The sequence below is a fragment of the Gymnogyps californianus genome, chromosome 2 (assembly GCF_018139145.2).
Source record: "Gymnogyps californianus isolate 813 chromosome 2, ASM1813914v2, whole genome shotgun sequence".
Lineage (NCBI taxonomy): Eukaryota > Metazoa > Chordata > Aves > Accipitriformes > Cathartidae > Gymnogyps > Gymnogyps californianus.
In genome coordinates, this window is record NC_059472.1 from 70,726,968 (window position 1) to 70,746,134 (window position 19,167).

The window sequence follows — 19,167 nt, forward strand, 5'->3', positions numbered from 1 at the left end:
GTACATAAATAGTGCTGAAATACATTCAGCTGAGATTGAGGCTATAGAAGAAACTGGATTTGGATCTCCCCCATCCCAGAGAAGCACTCACGTTTTCATGCTATTGGGTATTTAAAATTGAAAAAAACAGGGACGTTTCCGTTTCTGCCTGGTTCGGGTGGGGAAGGTTCAGCGCATGCTTTAAGACTGTCTTGTGAAACCTAACAGAAACACCTTGCCCATGCAGCCTGGTGAGGCTGAGGCACTTACCAGGTGCCTACATTCATGGCACCGGTGGGGTTTATGCTGTTAGCTTCCTGGGAGCCTTGACTGGCACAAATACGCACCTTGGGGCCCATAGATGCCTTCTGGCTATGTCTAAGAACAGAAAGCACTCTGCGTGTTAGCAATGGACTAGGTTATGTGGCTGAATACCTCTAACTTTGTTTGTTTGTTTTCCTTCTGGTTGACTATTCCAGCCAGCATTCGTACTTTGTTTTTTTCACTTGAGAAACACAACAGAGCTGCTTGAATTCATTTGAGATGTTTGCCAGAACTCTGATACCGATTTGATGATGTGAAAGCTGCAGAACTTATGCAATCTTTCATTTGGAAACTCACAGTTGTGTGGGCAGTGACCTTTTCATATCAGCTGTACGCTTCCTCTTATCTACCTTTGGGCATGAGTGGTTTAGTTTTCTAGCTTGGATAATATTATTTTTTACCTTTTTTCTTTTTTCCCCTGCAGATGTACCTTCTTGTGTTTTGTTTGCCTGTTTTGTATATTAAAGCTATCCAGGAACTTTTTCTTACCATTCAGAAATCTTTTCCAACTAAAATAAATTAAAATGAGTCCTCAATTAGCCTAGATTTTATCACATTTCTGCCTGTATTTTTTGCAAAAACCCTCTCAAAAGACTTCTCTTTTTCCTTCCTTTGTCCATGTGTCTTTATTTTCCCTCTCCTCATTCCACACACAAACATGCCCCTGCACTAGTTTGTTTAAATCTCAGTCTTTTCTAGCCAATTCTGCAAGGCACATGGGAATTATTTATGTGAAAGATGCTATACACGACAGAGCTGCTGCTGCCGCCCTTTGCCTGGCAGCTTTACTGGGAGAGCAAAGCCTTGACCTACTTAGTGTTGAGCTGCAATAATGTTCTCTTTTTTCATTTACACTAGCCAGGCTAGCCAGAGAAACAGCTTTCGCTGTTGAGGAAATGAAGAGTATGTGTTTAGGAAATGAAGAGTATGGAGGTCTCTGCTGTGAAAGCAGCTTCAGCTCACCTTTCAAGAGTAAGAAGTTAAATATATTTTAAGTAATAATAACACAGAATTTTATCAAGGTTAGTACTACAGCCTGTAGTTCTTCCAACCTAAGGGTTGGAATGGCTAATTCAACATTGGATAGGGCTTCCTGGATGCTGGGATGCAATGAGGCATTCTGTAATCTTCCTCAGCAGCCCTTATTGTCAAGAGTTGCTCTGTGGCTGCATCTGTATTGAAAACCTGTTGACTTCTACAGGTTTCCAAGTCTGTATACACGTCTTGGTCATATCGTAGTTCCAGGCTCAGACTCAAGACCCAGACACATAGGAGCTCTCTGTACCCTAGAGTCCATGCAAAATAATAGTGATATGCCCCACAAGTACTCAGCTGGGGCAGTGAGGGGAACCGGCACCCCAAGCTAAATACCCGGAGACAAGTATAGACCTTAGTAGAGTAGGGGTGGAGGTTGTAGAATTAGTCTCACGTCATTAAGGATGCTACTCACTTGCACTGCCAAAACCACTGCTTTCTCATGAGGATAAAGCAGTAAATGTGAAAGTACTGCCAATGCCCTAAGAGGAGAGGTGGCCAGAGCGCAGCCAGAAGTGCTGTATGCAGCAACAACTGAGGGCCAGCCCCTTTCTTTCACTTCGGTGTGAAGAGAGAACTTGAGGCTGTGACTGCAGTGCTTCAGCAGATCCAAAGGAGGAGCTGAATGGCTCAAGCTGAGTGTCAGGGCAGGATGAGCCACTTCCCTGGGCCAGCTCTCCGTTCTCCCTTTCTAATGCAAATTGTCATGCTCCTCCCAGCTGCTGGGCTAGTTTCCTGGCGGGGTGAAAGGTGCTGTCTAGAAGCCTCATCACTGAACAGTGCAGCTGGGAATGGGAAAATATGAAGGGTCTTAGCAATAATGTACTCAGTACACAAGTCTGTTCTTTAGTTCTTGTTTTTCTTTCCCCAGTATCTGATCTTAAAATCAGTATGGGAAAACACAACAGATACAAACCAGTGGCTTCTTGTAGCAAGAAGCCAAATTCTGTCTTTTCTTTGCAGTGTGAGAAGTTCTCCAAGAGCAACTTGTTAAAAACCAAATAAGGTTTTGCAGAAGTACTGCTTACTCTACTAATTACACGATCTGGCTCCATCTAATCATGGTAAGACTCGTCATCCCTGACAATGGGCTAATGTACTTTCTAACGTTGCCAGTATTGCACAGTTGTTACACTCTTTCCCAATGAGCACTGGGACCTTAAGCGTGATGATATGAAACCTTTAATCGTTAATGAAAACAAGCAATTTGTCTATGATCTTAGTTTGACAATCCATAAAATAGTGTTTCTCAAATGACAAATTAGCAACTTGGTTACAAAGAACAAAGTTTAAACAACACAACAGTTGTATGCACAAAGCTACCACGTCTTTTTTTTTTTTTAAATCAGGAAAAAAATTTATTTATAAAAACGTCTCATTTAATTTACTGTCAGGTCTCTAGCTGAATACAGTGGTTTAGAACACTAACGGCCCATGCTTTTATACAGATTAGCCAAAGCATGAACATCAATGAAAATTAACCCCCGAAAAGTAACTTTTCTTTGCTTTATGTTATGAGCCACAACAGTGTTAAAACTGGAACAGTAATGAAAGCAACACAAGAGTTAGGAAGCACAGTTGCTTAAAGAGTAAAGGAAGTATTTTCTTTTGATGTCTCAGAATAATAAGAAAGTTAGAAATGGCAGAAACTCCTCTGTAGATTAGTCCATAGAAAGCATTGTCTCATGGGGCTTTGGAAAAGTCCTGTCTGGTGGCTAATGCACTAGGGCATGATGAGATACATTACAGAGCCCCCAGGCCAGTAACTTCTGAAGACAGCCTAAAATGTAGGAACAAAAACGAGGAAAAGAAAAGGAGAAAAAAAAAAAAAAGGCAAAAAAAAGAAAAAAAAATCTTCTCACTATTAAAAAAATAACACTTGAATACAACCAGCATAGAACAGCATTTCAATGCAGGCAAGTTTTCTCACACAGAGGTTGGTGGTTTGTTTTTTTTAAAATGTCAGTTATTGAAACAGTTACAATAGTCCAGAACAATTTTACAGCAGTTTTCTAGAGCTGTTAAATAGCTGAGGTACCTTGACATTATTTCCAGTTTTTCCTTCATTATATACAAACAAAAAAAAAAAGCCCAAAACAAAAGAAAAAAAAAAACCAAAACCAACCAAAAACCCCATTTGGATAAGTGCAAACTGTAACAATGGCAGTTCTACAAATGGTTACAGTGACAAAACTTAGTGCAAAGGTACTAAGGTGAAGAAAAGCCCACAGAATACAGAAATGACACAAAATACTGAGATAGTACTTAGCCCTATACAATAATAATAACACACTTTGAAATACCATGTTTTAAAAAGTATTGCATTTGCATTGTGTTTTTAGTTTATATTAAAATGCACTGAATACAGTTCAATTGTTAAAGCTTTGTGTCCAAGGAGTGCAAAGTGGATGAACATGGCGGACTAATGGGATTCTGGATTCGGAAGAGGTGAGGAAAACAATATTGCATTACTGAGTTATGCAACAGAAATTAAAAAGAAGGTGGATGGACAAACAGAAAATGCAGTTAAAAACTAGTTCCAACAGCTAGCAACCAGCCAGTATATCACCCAGCTCTCTTCGGTTTGGCTGCAATTAGGTGTCTCGTTTTAGTTAATCTGAACATCGTTAAGTTCTTGTTAAAGGGATGGTATCTGTCCAGGCAGCAGCCTTTGAATGCCCTTTGATAAGCACTAGATTTTGTTCGTAATTACAGTACAACCCGATTGCATGATTAGCGGTGAGTTAAGTAGGGATGTATTTTGTACAGAAACCTAACAAAAAAAATGATCATTTTGGCTGAACAAAATATATGCAGGGAGGGTGGGGGGTGTACCAGAATAGTGACTGTGCGTGTCTGATTTGTACCTACTATTAAGTACTTACAGAAATAAGTACTTTGTCGGTATATATAAAACATCTGAGTGCAAAAGGAGGAGCCTGCTCTCCCTCCCTAAAGTAGAGTTCTTAAAATTACTTTTCCAAACCAGAGAAAAATTGTTGCACCCTTTAAAAGAATGAAGTGGAAAGGCACAGGTGCCTGATATTTTTTTTCTTGTTGTCTTCCAATGATTTTAATTTAGCAGTTTTTCTCAGACCAGGAAGCTTCATTTGTTGTACGCAGAAGTACCTGAGGTGTGGTACTTTCTAGCCCCCATCTCCTGCTCACAGGCAGGTGTCAGGGCAGGGAAGACGGGAGTCTTCAGGCCTGTCGAGAGCAGCAGAATGACCGAGGGGGCCAGCACTTCACGTGGGATTTCAGGGGCGCTAGCAATCATCAGAAGTGCCAGATTTGCAGGCTCTAGCAACAGAAAAATTAATCAGAGGTGCCAGTTTGCCATAGAAAATGGTTCTGCGGTTGGAGGGATCCCTTCAAATGGATATAAGTGTGTTTATATGCCAGGCAGTATTGCCGGAGCAGGACCCTGCTGTCAAAATTTTGCCTCATTTATGTTTTTTCTTTCTCTCCAGGCGTCTCCTTGCTGAGGTGGGGGCAACCCTGCCGTGCTGCGGGGCTGCCGGAGGACCAGGCCCCGGTGGAGTGACGGCATCGGGGGGGGGGGGGGGGGAAGCCCCCAGGCTGGCGGGGAAAGCCCCCGGGCTGGCGCCTGCCCGCTGTTGGAACTAGTTGGTAGGTAGTGCCCGGGTGTTAGTCGTTATGGAGAGCGGAAGACGACTTGAGTCGGCAACAGTTAACACTAGCGATTTAACAGAAAGTAAAAGATGCCGTATTGTTTCCTTGATAACTAGGATCTACCACAGACTCTTGGTAGAGCTGGCAAAGCTTGCATTGTGTCTCATCCCTTCAATATGGAGCAAACTTCTGGCGGTCAGATTTCTTAACCCCGCTCGTCGAAGGAATTTTGGCAGTGTAAGCGGACAAACTCCCCGTGGCCCCCGCGGCGGCCGCGGCATTTAGTGCCAGGAGTGGGACAGTTTTCATGCCAAGCAGACTGGAGACAGGAACGGCATAGTGGGTGGTTGGCAGAGTTGGTAGGGGAGGGGGGGTACTGACGGTAACGGCGGAGGCGGCCGCCAGCACGGCCATGGAGGTGGGGGTGGAGGTAGGGGTGGCAGACTGAGAGAGGTTCATGTTGAGGTCAACAGGGGTCGTGACGGAAGCGGTCTGGGTGCTGACTTTAGCCATCTCTAAGCTGCAAACGAAGAGAGGAAGAGGAACAAACAGGTTGGGAGGGTCCAGCCAGGGCGGTGGGGCCGGGAGGAGGAGGAGGAGGAGGAGGAGGAGGAGGAGGAGGAGGAAGGGACGGAGGGAAGGAGAGAGGGAGGGAGGGACAGCGACCACGAAAGGGCAGGATTAGATCGGTGGACGAGGGGGACAGACGAGTGGGAGGGAGAGGGGGAAGAGAGAGAAAAAAAAGGGAAAATGAGGGTCAAAGGAGGAACATGTTATGTGTTAAAGAAGAGAAATAACAAAAGGGTTTTTCATGATTCGATGGCGAAAACATTACTGAGACTCTAAAGTTCTTTCCAAAAAAAAAAAGAGGTTGGGGAGGGTTTGCTAGTTCATTTTACATATGAAAAAAGAAATCTAAGGAATGCAGGTAATGGCAAAAAGATGGAAAAAACGAAACTTAAAAGAAAACTTAAAATAACTATGAAGTTTACTCCCCAGCACTGATATGGTGAATTTCGCTTTTCAAAATTACGGTATTTTTGAAAGGGGGACGCGGGGGGTTTTGGTAATTTTTTCAATTTGTCAATTTTGTGACATAAAATAGTACCTTTTGTCATTTTGCTAGGATGAGAGGAGACTGAGCAATGATTTGCTGCTTCCATCTAAGGCATGAAGTTTTGGTTTGGTTTTTTTTTTTTAGAAAGTTAGTTTTTCATTTCATTCCCTGTGAGGTCAATGTGCATTTTTCATATAAAACAAACCTGATTAGCCAGTGTATTCACTTCGGTTTGTACTTTCCCCAGACCTTTTTTTTAAAAATCACAACAAAATATTTATGCAATCTAATTATAAGGAAATTAGTAAATAAAGAAGACTGAAAAACACCCCGGCTTCCACAGCAGCGGTATCCTTTCTGAGCTTGTGGCAGTGGTTACAGTGAACATGAATGAGCTTACCAGCTGACAGACAAGGTACTACATGGATACAACACGCACATCGTCAGACGGACCCCACCAGCATGAGGAAGTTCAGATTGACCCAACCTCTGAGCCCAAGGCAGTGACGGGCTCTTTGGAGGATGTAGATATCAAACCACCTTCACTTTAGTCTAACTCAACCCATCGGCAGGCGAGAGGAGTTTGTATTTAGGCTTTTCTGTACAATTTTAGACATTAAAATACAGTAATTCCAAAGACTTTTGGAATCCAATTTTTTCAGATGACAAAATGTTTACCTAGGTAAATCCTCCCTTTGCTGTTTGTTTTGTTGCAGCTTGTGCACTGGCTTTTGGGTCGGCAAACAACCTAAATACTAATTTCAGGATGCATTTTGCATGTGACCAGCTGGGAGGTATGGCAGCCTAGCATATAAATAGGACTATGGGTTGGAAAATCTTTGCTAGCTACAGTTATACGTGTATTAATTCCAAGTTTGGGGTTTTTTTCAGTAATCACTAGCTTGTCAGGCTCCTGGGCTTTCTCCTGAGGTGAGCCACGGAGATGCAGCAGCTTCTCCCTCCCGGAGTAGAGTGCCAGCGAGCGACCGGCTGGCTGTGCAGAGGACCTGCGCGATGGAGGACCTGCTGCTTTCTTATCAAATCCCATCAGGCCCAGGGAAGCTTCCCAGCACGGGGTTTGTGCTGGTCCCTGTTGGTGCTAGGGGCTGGGTGTGCAGGCTTAGAAAGCAGCTGTAGCCAGGCTACAGGTTGGGGTGGGCAGCGTGGTCACCCTACTCAGGGCTTGGAAGAGCCTCACTTTTCCTCACCTTAGTCTTACATGCAGTTTTGAGAGTAAGAGCCCCTGGTCTGTTTGTGGCCAGAGAAAGGCAACAACCAGAAGGCCTGCCCGCTTTGCGCAAGGGCAAGGATACAAGCGATCAACCAGCGCTATATAGGGGATGGGGACGTTGGACTAAAGCTTCCCAAAGCACTGCTGCTGACAGTGAGTCTAAAGGATACCTGAAGCGGGTCTGAGCTGGGGAGAGGAGCCTGGAGGAGAGAGGGAAACACTTGAGCACCAAGCTCCTCTCTTCCCCACAAAAGAAAGAGAGCTCTTGGAGTATTAACTCCTCGGTGGCTTTTGCTGGGAAGTTGGAAGGCGTGCGTTGTCTCTGAGGGGAGGGGAGGAGGGCGAATGCGTGAAATGCAGACCCGTTTGTGGGAGGTAAAGCTTTGGTTTTCCTACCCCGTGGCGTTTATCTGTCCCCATAGATAAGCAGCTCAGAATTTTTCTAACCCTTGCAGCAGAGTTGTTCTTTGCAGAGAGAAGAGCATCTTTGTGCTGTTAGCTGTGCTACTTGCAGTCTACTCGCACAGTGGGATTCTTACATCAAGAATACTGAATCAGTGAATCCAACTCCAGTGTACATCCTCCACTTGAGGTGTAGGAGTTACCTGGTGATACCTTAGTAGGTTTTGAAAAACTCAGTTTATACAGTTGGATTTTTTATATTATTTATATATTTATTATTTATATATTTATTTATATATTATTCTGGGAGGAAGGCATATAGAAAGATAATGCAGGACTCATTCATTGAATGTGAAAGCAGATGAGGCAGCCTTCATACAAAATCTTGTGGTGCCAATTTTACACTGTCCCTTTGAAGACCTACACTTTATGAATATATACACCGAAGGCCACGTCCTGCATTACCCAAAACTGGTGAAAGGAATAAAGCTCAAGTGTAGCTTTGGCGGTCCTGTTAGCTCTGTGAATGAACCTCGTCAAAATGGCAGTGAAAAAATATCTTCAGGAAACTGCTCTTCAACAAGGAGCAAGTGCTGCTGGCTACAATTCATTTATAATCCAAAGTCAAATACTACACAGGAAACCTAAACTGCGGTTCATTCTTAATAAAAGCTAGAAGATGGAATGGATAATGAAAATCCAGTTACTACAGTGGAGACCAGTTAAGAGACAGAAGATTTTACAGGAAAAAAAGACACTTCTACTGCAAACAAGCTAGGACACGTTCTACTCGTACAGAGGTCAGCACTCGGATAATCAATACAGAAAATGATACTTCAGAAAGATTTAAATCTCTATCTTGATATTGTATCAATATACTTATATATCTATAACTTAGAGTATATTATGTACATATTCAACACTGGATTGCAATAAAAGTCTTAAAACAATTTGATAAATTATTCTTTAGATGGCAGCTTTGGTTGGAGGATAGTTTAAAGATACACACAGAACGTTTCAGGAATACTGTGGATAGATTTTTCTTTACATTCTGTGCTGCTGTGAGACATTGATTTATGCAGAAATACTGGCCCTGGAAACCAAATCGACAAGAATGACAGATCTTGGCGGGGAGAGAAAAAAAAGTCCACCTTACCCTGAATGCTTATATGGCTTTTATTTATTATTATTGTGACATACCTTGGGCAGTCTAGGTACTGTACTCAGCCATTCCCCAACACTGTTTATTTCGTGCCAACATCTTTAAAAGAGACGGCAGTACTTGTGGCAGGTTTAGGACTGACAAACACTGAAATTGGCTCCCAGCGTGCACAGGCAGCAGCAGCCTAGATCTGCCTCTCGGAAACCTACCCGAGCACCTAAACCCCAGCTACAGCAGACCTCCCTCTTGCCCGAAAGTTTCCCGGTTCTTCCTCCAGTGCGACTGCGAACTAGCACTGCTGCTGTGGTGGCACCTAACTGGACAGGAATTTCTCTTGTGAAAGGAGAAATCTGGAACTTTTTAAAATGAAAAAGCCACCTTAATGTCCTATGTTACCTTAGAGCTTAATTTATTATACATTACCTAAAGAGTCTTCATTTACAAATGAAGTCACTTCGTCTAAATACAGTGTCAACACATGGTACATAATAATATATGATCGTTTATTGTAGATGATGGTAACAAATGACTTCTATCTAGAAATTCAACAGGAAGAAAATAATACTTTGTTTCTGGTTTCACAGGATATAGATAGAGTATCCATGGTATATGACTGCTGAGAAGTTTTCTTCTTTGCAAAAGTATGTTAAAAGACCTCAGATATATCTCATTCCATCAAAAGAATCATTAAACAGTAATAAACAGAAGTGTGAGAGTTCACAGGCTTTTCTAAAGTGAGTCAAACAGAGGTTTGTTCACTAGAGTTTCTGCTGAGCAGCTCACTGCAACTCCATTAATAAGTGCATTATTTTATTTGCATACTTTAGCTGTCTTGAAGATCTTAAATTGTTATCTTCTGAGATCCAGATGCATGCCATATGATGTTTGTGCAACTAAAAATGAAGGGGTCTATTCTCGTCTCGATGTGTGGGGAATCCCTGAACACCAAGAGAAGAACATATCCTTAAGGGTTAAAGGAGGGAACACATTTTTATTTGATTACAGGGCTTATGGAAGTGACTTATATTTGCTACAAACAATATAAATCAAAAAAGCTGTAGGTTGTTTTAGGGTTTTGGAAACTGCTTATCTTAGGCTTCACGATGCCACCCCTCAATATATCTTTCCCTAGGAAACTACTTTCAAACTGAATTATAAAAAGTAATATTTTTGTTTGCTGTAACACAGAGCTGCACAAACATCCTTTTCCTCCATTAAGACATTTACAGTGGCTTGCAGTGGTGCACAACAGAGCTGGGCTGGAGAGGAGGCTGGACCATAGGAAGCTGTAGACCTGCTATGACTACAGCCTCCCATATAAATCACACACTTTCTACTACCATAACAGCAAACATATAGTTAAACACAAAGCTTGATTCATATCGCAGTATTATTTGGGGGGGGGGGGGGGGGGGGGGCGGAGAAAAGGAGGAAAAAAAAAAAAGCAATAAAATACATAGATACTCTCCCTCCCCACAATATATTGCCTTGGTCCACCATTTACAAGTAGATCTATGAGACAGCACTATATCCATTGCACTTTCTTCTCAGGATAATTGCAAATAAAGGTGGTATCAATTTTAATATTTTTCTAAATAATCATATCAAAACTGATAGAGACTTAAGCTGTCACAATGGCTTAGCTAAACAGCCAGTGCTTTCATTAATTCTGGCATCTAGAAGTAGAGAAGCAGGTAGTCTCACCCTGTCTCATTAGGGAATGCTTTTCACAAATTTGTGATGCTGTCTCTGAAAAAAATAAATCCCATGCCTCTTTAGCAACCAAACGTCAGTTTAATATCAACTCTGAGTGGCAATTTCCAGTTAGTAATTAAATCTGTTTTGCAATCTGTTTCACTGTATTTGCCATTTAGGACAGTAAAATGGGTCTGTGAAAAGTATTTTCTTCTAAAGAATTTATGATTGTCAGTTCATTTAATTTATTCGCCTATATTTTAGGTGGATGCTAATGTGAGTATTCAGATTTTTCAGCTTTTGTCATTCAACATATACGTGGAATTGCACTGGATTAAGCTCCTTTCCATCTAAACCAACAGCAAACACAGGTTCTAATGATACAGGCTTTACAAATCATTAGGCATTGAATAATACTATGCAAAATGGACACTGCGAAGCAACTTTCTGGATCTATCCAGGACAGACATTTGCTGGAGAGCAGACAGAGCAATCTCGCAGAAGCATTATCACTTACAAAGCAAACTTACCTTGCATTAATGAGGTACTGTGCTAAGCTGATGTTTGCAGGGGATCCTGTGATTGTAACTTGTCGTTCTGCGGAGCCTTCTGTGGCATTAGCAATCTTGATCTGCGCTCCTGACATCTGCCTGATTTCATTTATCTTACTGCCTTGTCTGCCAATAATGCAGCCTATTAACTGGAGCGGGACAAAGATTGAGATTAGTGCCACAGACACAAGCAAAAACCACTTAACTGCAATTTGTAGTGTTGCTAAAAATATGGTTATGAAAAGCTCAATATCAAAACAAAAGATTTTTGCTGTGCTGTTTGGAATGAGTAACTAGCGCAGTCTATTGGCTCAATGGTCATACGTCTCTAAATCAAGTTTCGCTGCTACATGGTTATCAACTCAATATCAGATTATTTCCCTGTCTTCTGTGGCAGAAAATGACAGCGTGCCGTGGTGCTGACAAATACAAAACACAGCCCAGCCTGACTTGCCAGTGGCAGCAGCAAGCCAAGAACAGCAGCTGGAAGTCAGGCTGACCATCCAAATCTGCCGCCGTGCGGCTCTGCACCGTTCCAGCGGGCTGCTAGTCCTAGACCTCCCTGGGCACATGTGGGCCTCGCTTGGCCAGGTACTGCGCTATTAAAAAGTCAGTGGGATTTACAGCTCTGTAACTGCAGGCAGAAGCAGGTGTAGGGAAAGACTGAAATTCGTCTGCGTTCCTTTACAGAAACTTACCAAAACTGATATTTCGTGAATAAAACAGAGCCTGAGTTGTATGTGTCTGTGTCCCTAGATCCCCTCAGTTTTTTTGGTAAAATTGCATTGGTGTTTTCAATTAACGGTGTTTTAAAGGTTGTTTAAATGCTTTTGGTGGAGTCACAGGCTTTTGGAAGCTGTGTGCAAGACCTCGAGAAAGTGTTTAGCAGCACACGTAACCTCTGCAGCTGCAGCTGGGGTAAGGGAGTATGACTGATACCTGAACCAGGGTGTTGCTCCTCCGGCACAGGGAGCCCCCGAGAGCAAGTGGGCACCAAGCCAGCAGCTGAGGCTGAGATGTTTTGGCTTCTGTAAGGGTGAGGAGGGGGACATTTGTTTTGTGTTAAGGGAGGATGGGTGCTGAGAAGCTCAGCAATGGCCAGAATGGGTAGAAAAAGGAAACTTCACTCCACAGGTCTGTTGACACTGGGATGATGTTGCCAGTCTGGCAGAGGGACGTGCCAAGATGCAGAGACTGCCTTCCCCTCCCACTCTTCCCACTGCTTCAGGCCCTGACATGTTACCCTTTCTGGTACTGTAGTACTTGGAGTATCTTGCCAGAAACAGATCCACATTGTCCAGGCATTTTAGCAAAAGAAGAAACCCCCCCGCCCCCAACATAATCCTTGCTTCATGCTCAGGGACAAGCAGAAAGCCAAAGCAGGTACTTGGGTAGCCGAAACAGAGACCAAGCACAAGAGAAGCACCCACAAGGGGGAAAAACGGGGTTTCAGGAAATGCACATGGGATTTCCCGTCCTGTTCAAACAGGAGGGCCTCGCTGAGCTCCCTGTCCTTATCCCGAGGACCTGTCTTAGTGTGTGACTGCGCGTGCCAGTGCAGAGAACCTATGTATGTGAGCTTCACCAGGAAGCCTCTAGCCTGTCTCCGTGCGTGCACGAATGTGCCTGCATATGCTAGCTGTTAGCAGCACAGGGATCCCTAAGTGTCTGCTTCCTACGCCTCAGTCTCACTGGCCTCCACAGTCCACAGGTAGTGAAGGTGAAGCAGGAGAGAAGAGTGCCCAGAGAACAGGTGGTAGCACCAGTGCCAGCCAGTGGTGGGGTTTGTTTTTTATTAGAGTATGACATCAGTGTGAGGAAAGCAAAGGTAGTCCTACCAGAGCATCATTGTACAGCAAAGCTGGCAGCACTAGATCCACTCTTATCTGTTAAAACCTGGTGAGGGACTTCCATAATTTTGTTCCTGTGAATCATTTGCATGCCACACTGTAGCTATAATTTACCCAAATCTGGTCAGAAGCATTCACTGCTGCAGAAGCAGAATAGAGCACAGAGCGGGGAAAAACCTTGGGTCGTCTTTACTTGACTGCTAACCAGAGTTGTTCCCCCAGATATTGGAGTGGCTTGAAATGGCCAACAGGAGTGGAGGCTGTCAGTAGTTCCTTCTGCCACAACCAGCATCTACTCGTTTTTGCGATGATGGTCTTGAAGCGACTGGTCAAGAATCCATCTATTGCTACTGATGATCTTATGAAGCAGTGACCAGGATTTAGGCTCTGTGAAGCAGCTGTTACAGTGCCTGTCACATCTTCAGATTCCTGTGATACTTCTCACTCGATGTGCAGATCTGAATATGCTTCTTGTTGCTTTACTAATTATGTCCCAAGTGTCAACAGGAAAATGTAGACCGCACATATTCCCTCAGTCTGTCCAAAGCAGAAGAGTGGAAACCTGATAAAATAATTGCTTGGTGTAAAAAACATGCAAAAATATATAAAAATATATTATTTAGAAGAATTTCAAGCAGTCCACTTCACAGGCATGGTTGTCATTGTGGCATTCAAAGCAGAGGCACTGCGTGGGACCGCTGGTTCTTCAGGCACGGTGTGAGACATAGTCTTACATGTCTGGTTCACCAGCTCTGAGAAGGCACTTGCTGGGTCACTCAGGAGGCTGTCACTTGTGCTGGAGATCCTCCAACGAGGCTTGTAACCCAGGTGGGTCAGTACAAAGAATTTGCAATCTCCTAGTTGACTTTGAGTTAGGTAGAGAGGATTCAGTCCAGACCAGTCAAGGATATTGGTGATGCAAGCATCTGGAAGAGAGGTTCTGTAACCTTTGGTCTGAAGCTCTCCAAAGTCATCCTTTGTTGCTGTGACAATGGGCTGCTTGAACATGCTCTGCAAGCATGCAGGTGACACAACCTGCAGCTCATGCAGAATACACTTCTCCATTTGCCACGCAGGAAGGACAGTAGTGCTGGGGTGCCGCTGGGGTGCCTTTTCCATTACATATTACTTACGCTGAAATTTGTGCAGTATCTATCTGAATACTCAAGAGCTGATGGGTTCTGGAAGAAGTTCAAGGGACTGGTTTTCGTCTACAAAGCTTTGATCAATCAGGCCATGGACATTTGGTTTTACATAAAAACACCTGCCCTGCCTTGCTTTGAGATGAAGCCATGTCAAATTGCATCCAAACACATACCTCTTTTCAAGACTGACCTTTCTAACGCCGTCAGCTGCCCCCCATGTCGTTCTGTAGCTGGCCATTTCACATGATTTGGCAGGCTATGTGTAATTCAGTCCCACAAAAGTCCCTCACTGCAAAAGAAAGCTTCCCCAGACTTTGAAAGTTGCTACCTTGCATGCAATTCTCTGTGTTTCACAGACGTGGGTTCACTGCTTTTCCAAGCTCAGTAGACAGAGTTAGGGAATGTGGAGGACAGTAAACATAGAGCTGTTTTCAAGGACTTTAGGTGCTACATTATTTTTGATGCTCACCTGCTTGCTCAACATACAGTGAGCCTTACTCTCACTTACAGAATAAATCAAGAGGAAATTCTCCAGAAAACAAGTGATAAAGCTGGCCCATGTGAGGGAGGAGCCAAACCTACTATAGACTGTACCAAGCCAACTATGCACTGTAGTATAATACATATACTATAAATATATATATGCATAATATATATAATATACACATATGTACATACAAACACACACACACATAATATGTGTATGTATATGCATATATATTTTAACTCTCTCATGACTTGAGCGGAACAGCTCAGATCAGATGTGCACCTTGCCCAGCAGCCTGTCTCTGACTGGCAGTAGCACACACTTACCAAAAAAGCATAAAACCAGTGTGAGGTATAAAAAAAAGTTTCCACTGGTATCCCAAATTCCCACCTAAGGCTTACAGAGTACCTGAGCGGCAGCTGGTATCTCTGCCTTTATGCTCAATAGTCCATGTGTCTGACAATTTCTTTTTGAACCCATTTCTCCTTCTGCTGCCCAAGAAGGGCCATAGCAGTGACCTGCAGAGCTTGCTCGTGTGTTGTGTCTAAGTATCACCATTTGTCAGTACGCCTCAAAATTTCAGCTGACATCCCCTCCTTCTTGGACTGTGAGCGCCAGGGAAAAACTGTTCCCTTTTCACTTTCTCTACACCGCTTCCGATCTGTCTTCCCCTACCTCAGTGTAGCTCATTTCTGCTCATGAGAGAAAAACCAAAAAAAGCCAAAAAAACCCCAAACAAACCAACCCTAAAACATGGATTCTGCTTTTTGCCTTTTTCTAGTTTTACTCTGTCCTTCAGTAAAGTTCTGCTGGTACTGATGTAAACAGGACTGAATCAGGAGTCTGGACTCTTAAAGGATGGGACCGGAAGGTCTTCTGTGATTCCTCCCACCCCAAACTCTTGATGCTGACAGTTTCTCCCAATACGCTATGCCATCTCTGGGTCAGGTCCCTCTCTTCCATTTTTTTTTCTTCCCCATGATGCTAAATATAAATGCTAAATATATATATTTTTTTCCCATAATGCTAAAGTCACTGACAGAGCCTAATAATAACAGCTTTCTGCTAGGTATTTCCTACAGGTTTGTTCCTCTATGTCCATCACACTGCATTACTTCTGTGCAGCACTGGGAGCAATCAGGCTTTTAGGTTTTGGTTTATTATCCAAGTCCAATGCTGCAGAGTATAGCTTGTCACAGGAAGTGGCATGGAGCTCACTTTCTTTTCAAATACTGGTAAAAAAATCAGAGTCCTTTCTTATAATGAACGTAGTGCTGGTAAAAAGGGCCAAGGAAGTAGCCTCTGCAACCTGATATCTGCTGTCTGGAGCAGAGGGGTTGACCATACCTGTCCACAGGTACACATGGTTCCCCTTGGTTCCCCGCTGCCAACCCAGAGCAAGTCCATTGGCTTTGGCAAAGCCTCTGCATTAGTTGAGCAAGTGAGTGCTCATCATGAAGGAGACTCTTCAATCGCTTTTCGTAAGGATACAGGCTTTCTTAGTTCCAGGTTTGAGTTGGTTTTTCTTTTTTTTATTTAGAAGTGCTGGAGCAGAGTACTCTATAGGGAGAAATAATCTCCTGAAGTATGATTACAGTTCTTTATAGACTTACTGCACGGCCTGGAAAGAGATGCTTAAATAATCTATGCCTCTTAAAAAAACAATAATAATAATAAACTTTACTTTCCTTGCCAGGATAATGCAAAATCTGGACTATAATAATTTCACAGGCTTTGCAAGAAGGCATATAGAAAACTGAGAAAATATGTTCAGAAATGAGCCTTATTACTTGTTTTGTAACCCAAATGACTGCAGATTTGTGTGCATTTCAGTTTGTTGAGGGCCCAACACCAGTTCCCATCCTGTTCCCCAAAGTGAGCAGTAGGTGGTTCTGGGGAGGAATTACTTTTAATGCTAAATAATGCCTTGTCCCACAAATGGTCTCACTTTGCTTCTGATGGATATTAAGTCTGCAAAATCTTTCTGCTGATTCTTGAGCTCATCTGGACACGTCTACTTGAGGAATCAAATGCCATTTTCTTAGGTTAAGGGGAGGCAAAAATCAAGCCATGTGCAAACATATAAAAAATAATAATTTTTTTTTTTTTTTTATAACATCCCCTTAAACATTGCTAATTGACAGAATCTGGTTAATTCTGTATTTTTGCTCTGGGCATTATTTCTCTATTACATGAGAGGCTCTCAGCAGTAAGGTAAATTTATTGAGGTTGAATCCACAGGTCCCTTGCCTTCAGTAGAAGTGCTTTGACTTACAGTACTGCAGGACCTTTCCCAGCATGTCTTGTGTGGATTATTAAGTCTTTGCCTAACCATTGCTTTTAAACCCTCTCATACAACTGGAAGGTTTCTGAGCCAGGGATGGACTTAACCAGCAGCTTAGTTTTATAAGAACATGGCACTTGTTCTCAGGACTTTTCTGGAAGAGGGCTGTAGGGAGGGCGAGGTGCACTTTTCCTGTAACGTGTAGGTGGTGGGTGGCCTTGCTGGAAGTCACAGCTAGGGTCGGATGCTGCCCTTACGTTCTCCTTATGGGCTTGCGCCAATTCTCCCCACCACAGGCGATGGATTGGGGATCTGCAAAGATGAGAGCGCAGTCCCTGCAGTGACCGCTGGTGGAAGAGGCAGTGCCACGCAGACCTCCGTGGAGCATCACGTGGATCCGACGCTGGATTTCACTGTGGGCTGTTCCGAGAGCATTTTGCACATGTAGGTTCCCCTCCGTCGTTTGCAGGGAAGTACTTCTGGCTCCATGGGGAAATAAAGGCGGTTCTTCAGTATGCCATTTCCAACTTGGATGGATTGACATTTCTGTTTCTATGGAGCATGGATCAGATTTATAGTATTCTTAAAATGTTCTTGGTGCTTTCTGAGGGGGAAGCTGTTTTCCTGTTACTTGCTTCTGCCTGTCTCTCCCACTTATATGCAAAATACGCATAATTTTTAATGAGACAGATTTTTTTTATTATTGGTTTGTTCATTTACTCTCAATGGGCATTTTGGGGGATTGGATCATGAAATCTTAAGACATCATCTGTTATCTGTGCCCAATCAGCTACACTCAGGGATACCATCCCTTCCGTTCCCTTAAGGATCTGCCACCGCTAACACCACTTTATTCTGGGATTTATGTGAAACACACTTATATTGTGTAACTTAGGCAGCAGTGGCGGGGCAGACGATCCCAGCAAGGAAAGAAAGGCAACCAAATGCCCCTATAAGAGGTTTTGATGAGGAAAAGGAGATACTAGATAAGGATTAAAGTGACTTCTGAGAGGGACCTGGAGAAATGTCCTCTCTGTTCTCTTTTTGGAGATACCCAGAAGTTATGAGGAAACCTAGAAAGGCAAATCTTCTGAATTCATTATTTGGAGAGGAAGCCTCGGCTTTTAGCATGTGGAAAATAACTTTCTGTAAAATGCACTTCTTTGTTCTCCAGTATCTCTTTGTTATTGAGCAACAGGTTAGTTGCAATTATCAGCATACTGTATGAAGAAAGCAGTATGATATTGTTACAGGAATTATTAATAACAGAAAAAAAAATTTCTGTCACTGCCTTAATGCCAGAGGGAGTAAGGAAAATTTATTTTAATATGAAGCTATGCAAATTGTAAATGGCTATTAATACATACCTTCTGTAGACTAGGCTAAAGTCTGAGCTCCTTATTCTCTTTATATCTGATTTTGCTCCATCAGATTCTTACTGAGGTTTTAGCTTTATGTGCTTATCATTATCCTGGTTTTAAAAACTAAGTGTAGCACATGTGGATATACACTGACTTCTCTGGTAGCTGCAGAGCTTGTAGATATTTGGAAGTCTCATGTTCTTCTCATGCATGCTGCACTTTTGCACACATAAGCACATATGATAAGAAAGCCAGGGGACTCATGCAGCACAGGGGATCCCTGGAGTCGGGGCAGGCAGGAGACTGGCCACGTGCAGCCTCAGGGCTGCACCACAGCCCCATGCCAGGGTCTGCAGCTTCCTTCACCTTCAACCAGATAAATTATCACTGTGCCACAACAACTGCCTGTCTATCAAAACCAGGACTAGGAGATGCTTATCGGGAAAGCGAAATCAAATTACCCATGCAGGCTCTGCTGCACAACTGCTGTTGCCTCTCCCGCCCTGACCTCCCTCCGTGCAACAGCATCTGACTGACAGGGCACACACGAAACACAGGTCCTGGCGCCTCCTCACCTGGCTCCCTCTCTGCCCCATGTCCCTCCATCTCCCTCATCTCCTCATTTTTGGCACTGGGCTGGCTGGAGAGCAGCCTTGCTGCAACGGTGATGGGGCCGCAGGACACCGGTATGCACGGTTACGCTGAGAGACCCCAGGGACGGTACCCTCTTGCTGCTGCTGCCCAAGGACAGCCTGGCAGGGCACTGCTGACAGCCTGAGGCACAGGCAGAGCAAACGCCTCAGGGAGACATACAGGGAAACTGTTTTTCCCCCTGCAAAATTCCCAAGCAGCCGCTGATGCCCGACAGGACATGAGAGCTCTTCCTCCCCTCTGCGCCGGCACTGCAGCTCTGGGTGCAAACACACATGCACGCACACAGACACACGTGGACAGCTCTAATGCCTTTTGGT

At 43.5% G+C, this 19,167-nt stretch overlaps 1 protein-coding gene across 5 annotated transcripts in view; it reads right to left on the reverse strand.

Moving 5' to 3' along the window:
* The window catches only part of LOC127012593 (poly(rC)-binding protein 3-like), a 67,719-nt gene that overhangs the window by 9,336 nt on the left and 39,216 nt on the right, over window positions 1-19,167 (reverse strand). For 2 of the 5 annotated variants that reach the window (XM_050890797.1, XM_050890795.1), the window contains exons 11-12: window positions 11,049-11,218; window positions 3,015-3,118 (exon numbers count right to left, since the gene is read on the reverse strand). In XM_050890797.1, coding sequence (XP_050746754.1) covers window positions 3,082-3,118; window positions 11,049-11,218 — 207 coding nt within the window. In that variant the 3' untranslated portion in view covers window positions 3,015-3,081. Of the gene's footprint in view, window positions 1-3,014; window positions 3,119-9,631; window positions 9,762-11,044; window positions 11,219-19,167 lie in introns of those variants that run through there. The other 3 variants (XM_050890792.1, XM_050890794.1, XM_050890796.1) reach the window with 3 other exon arrangements.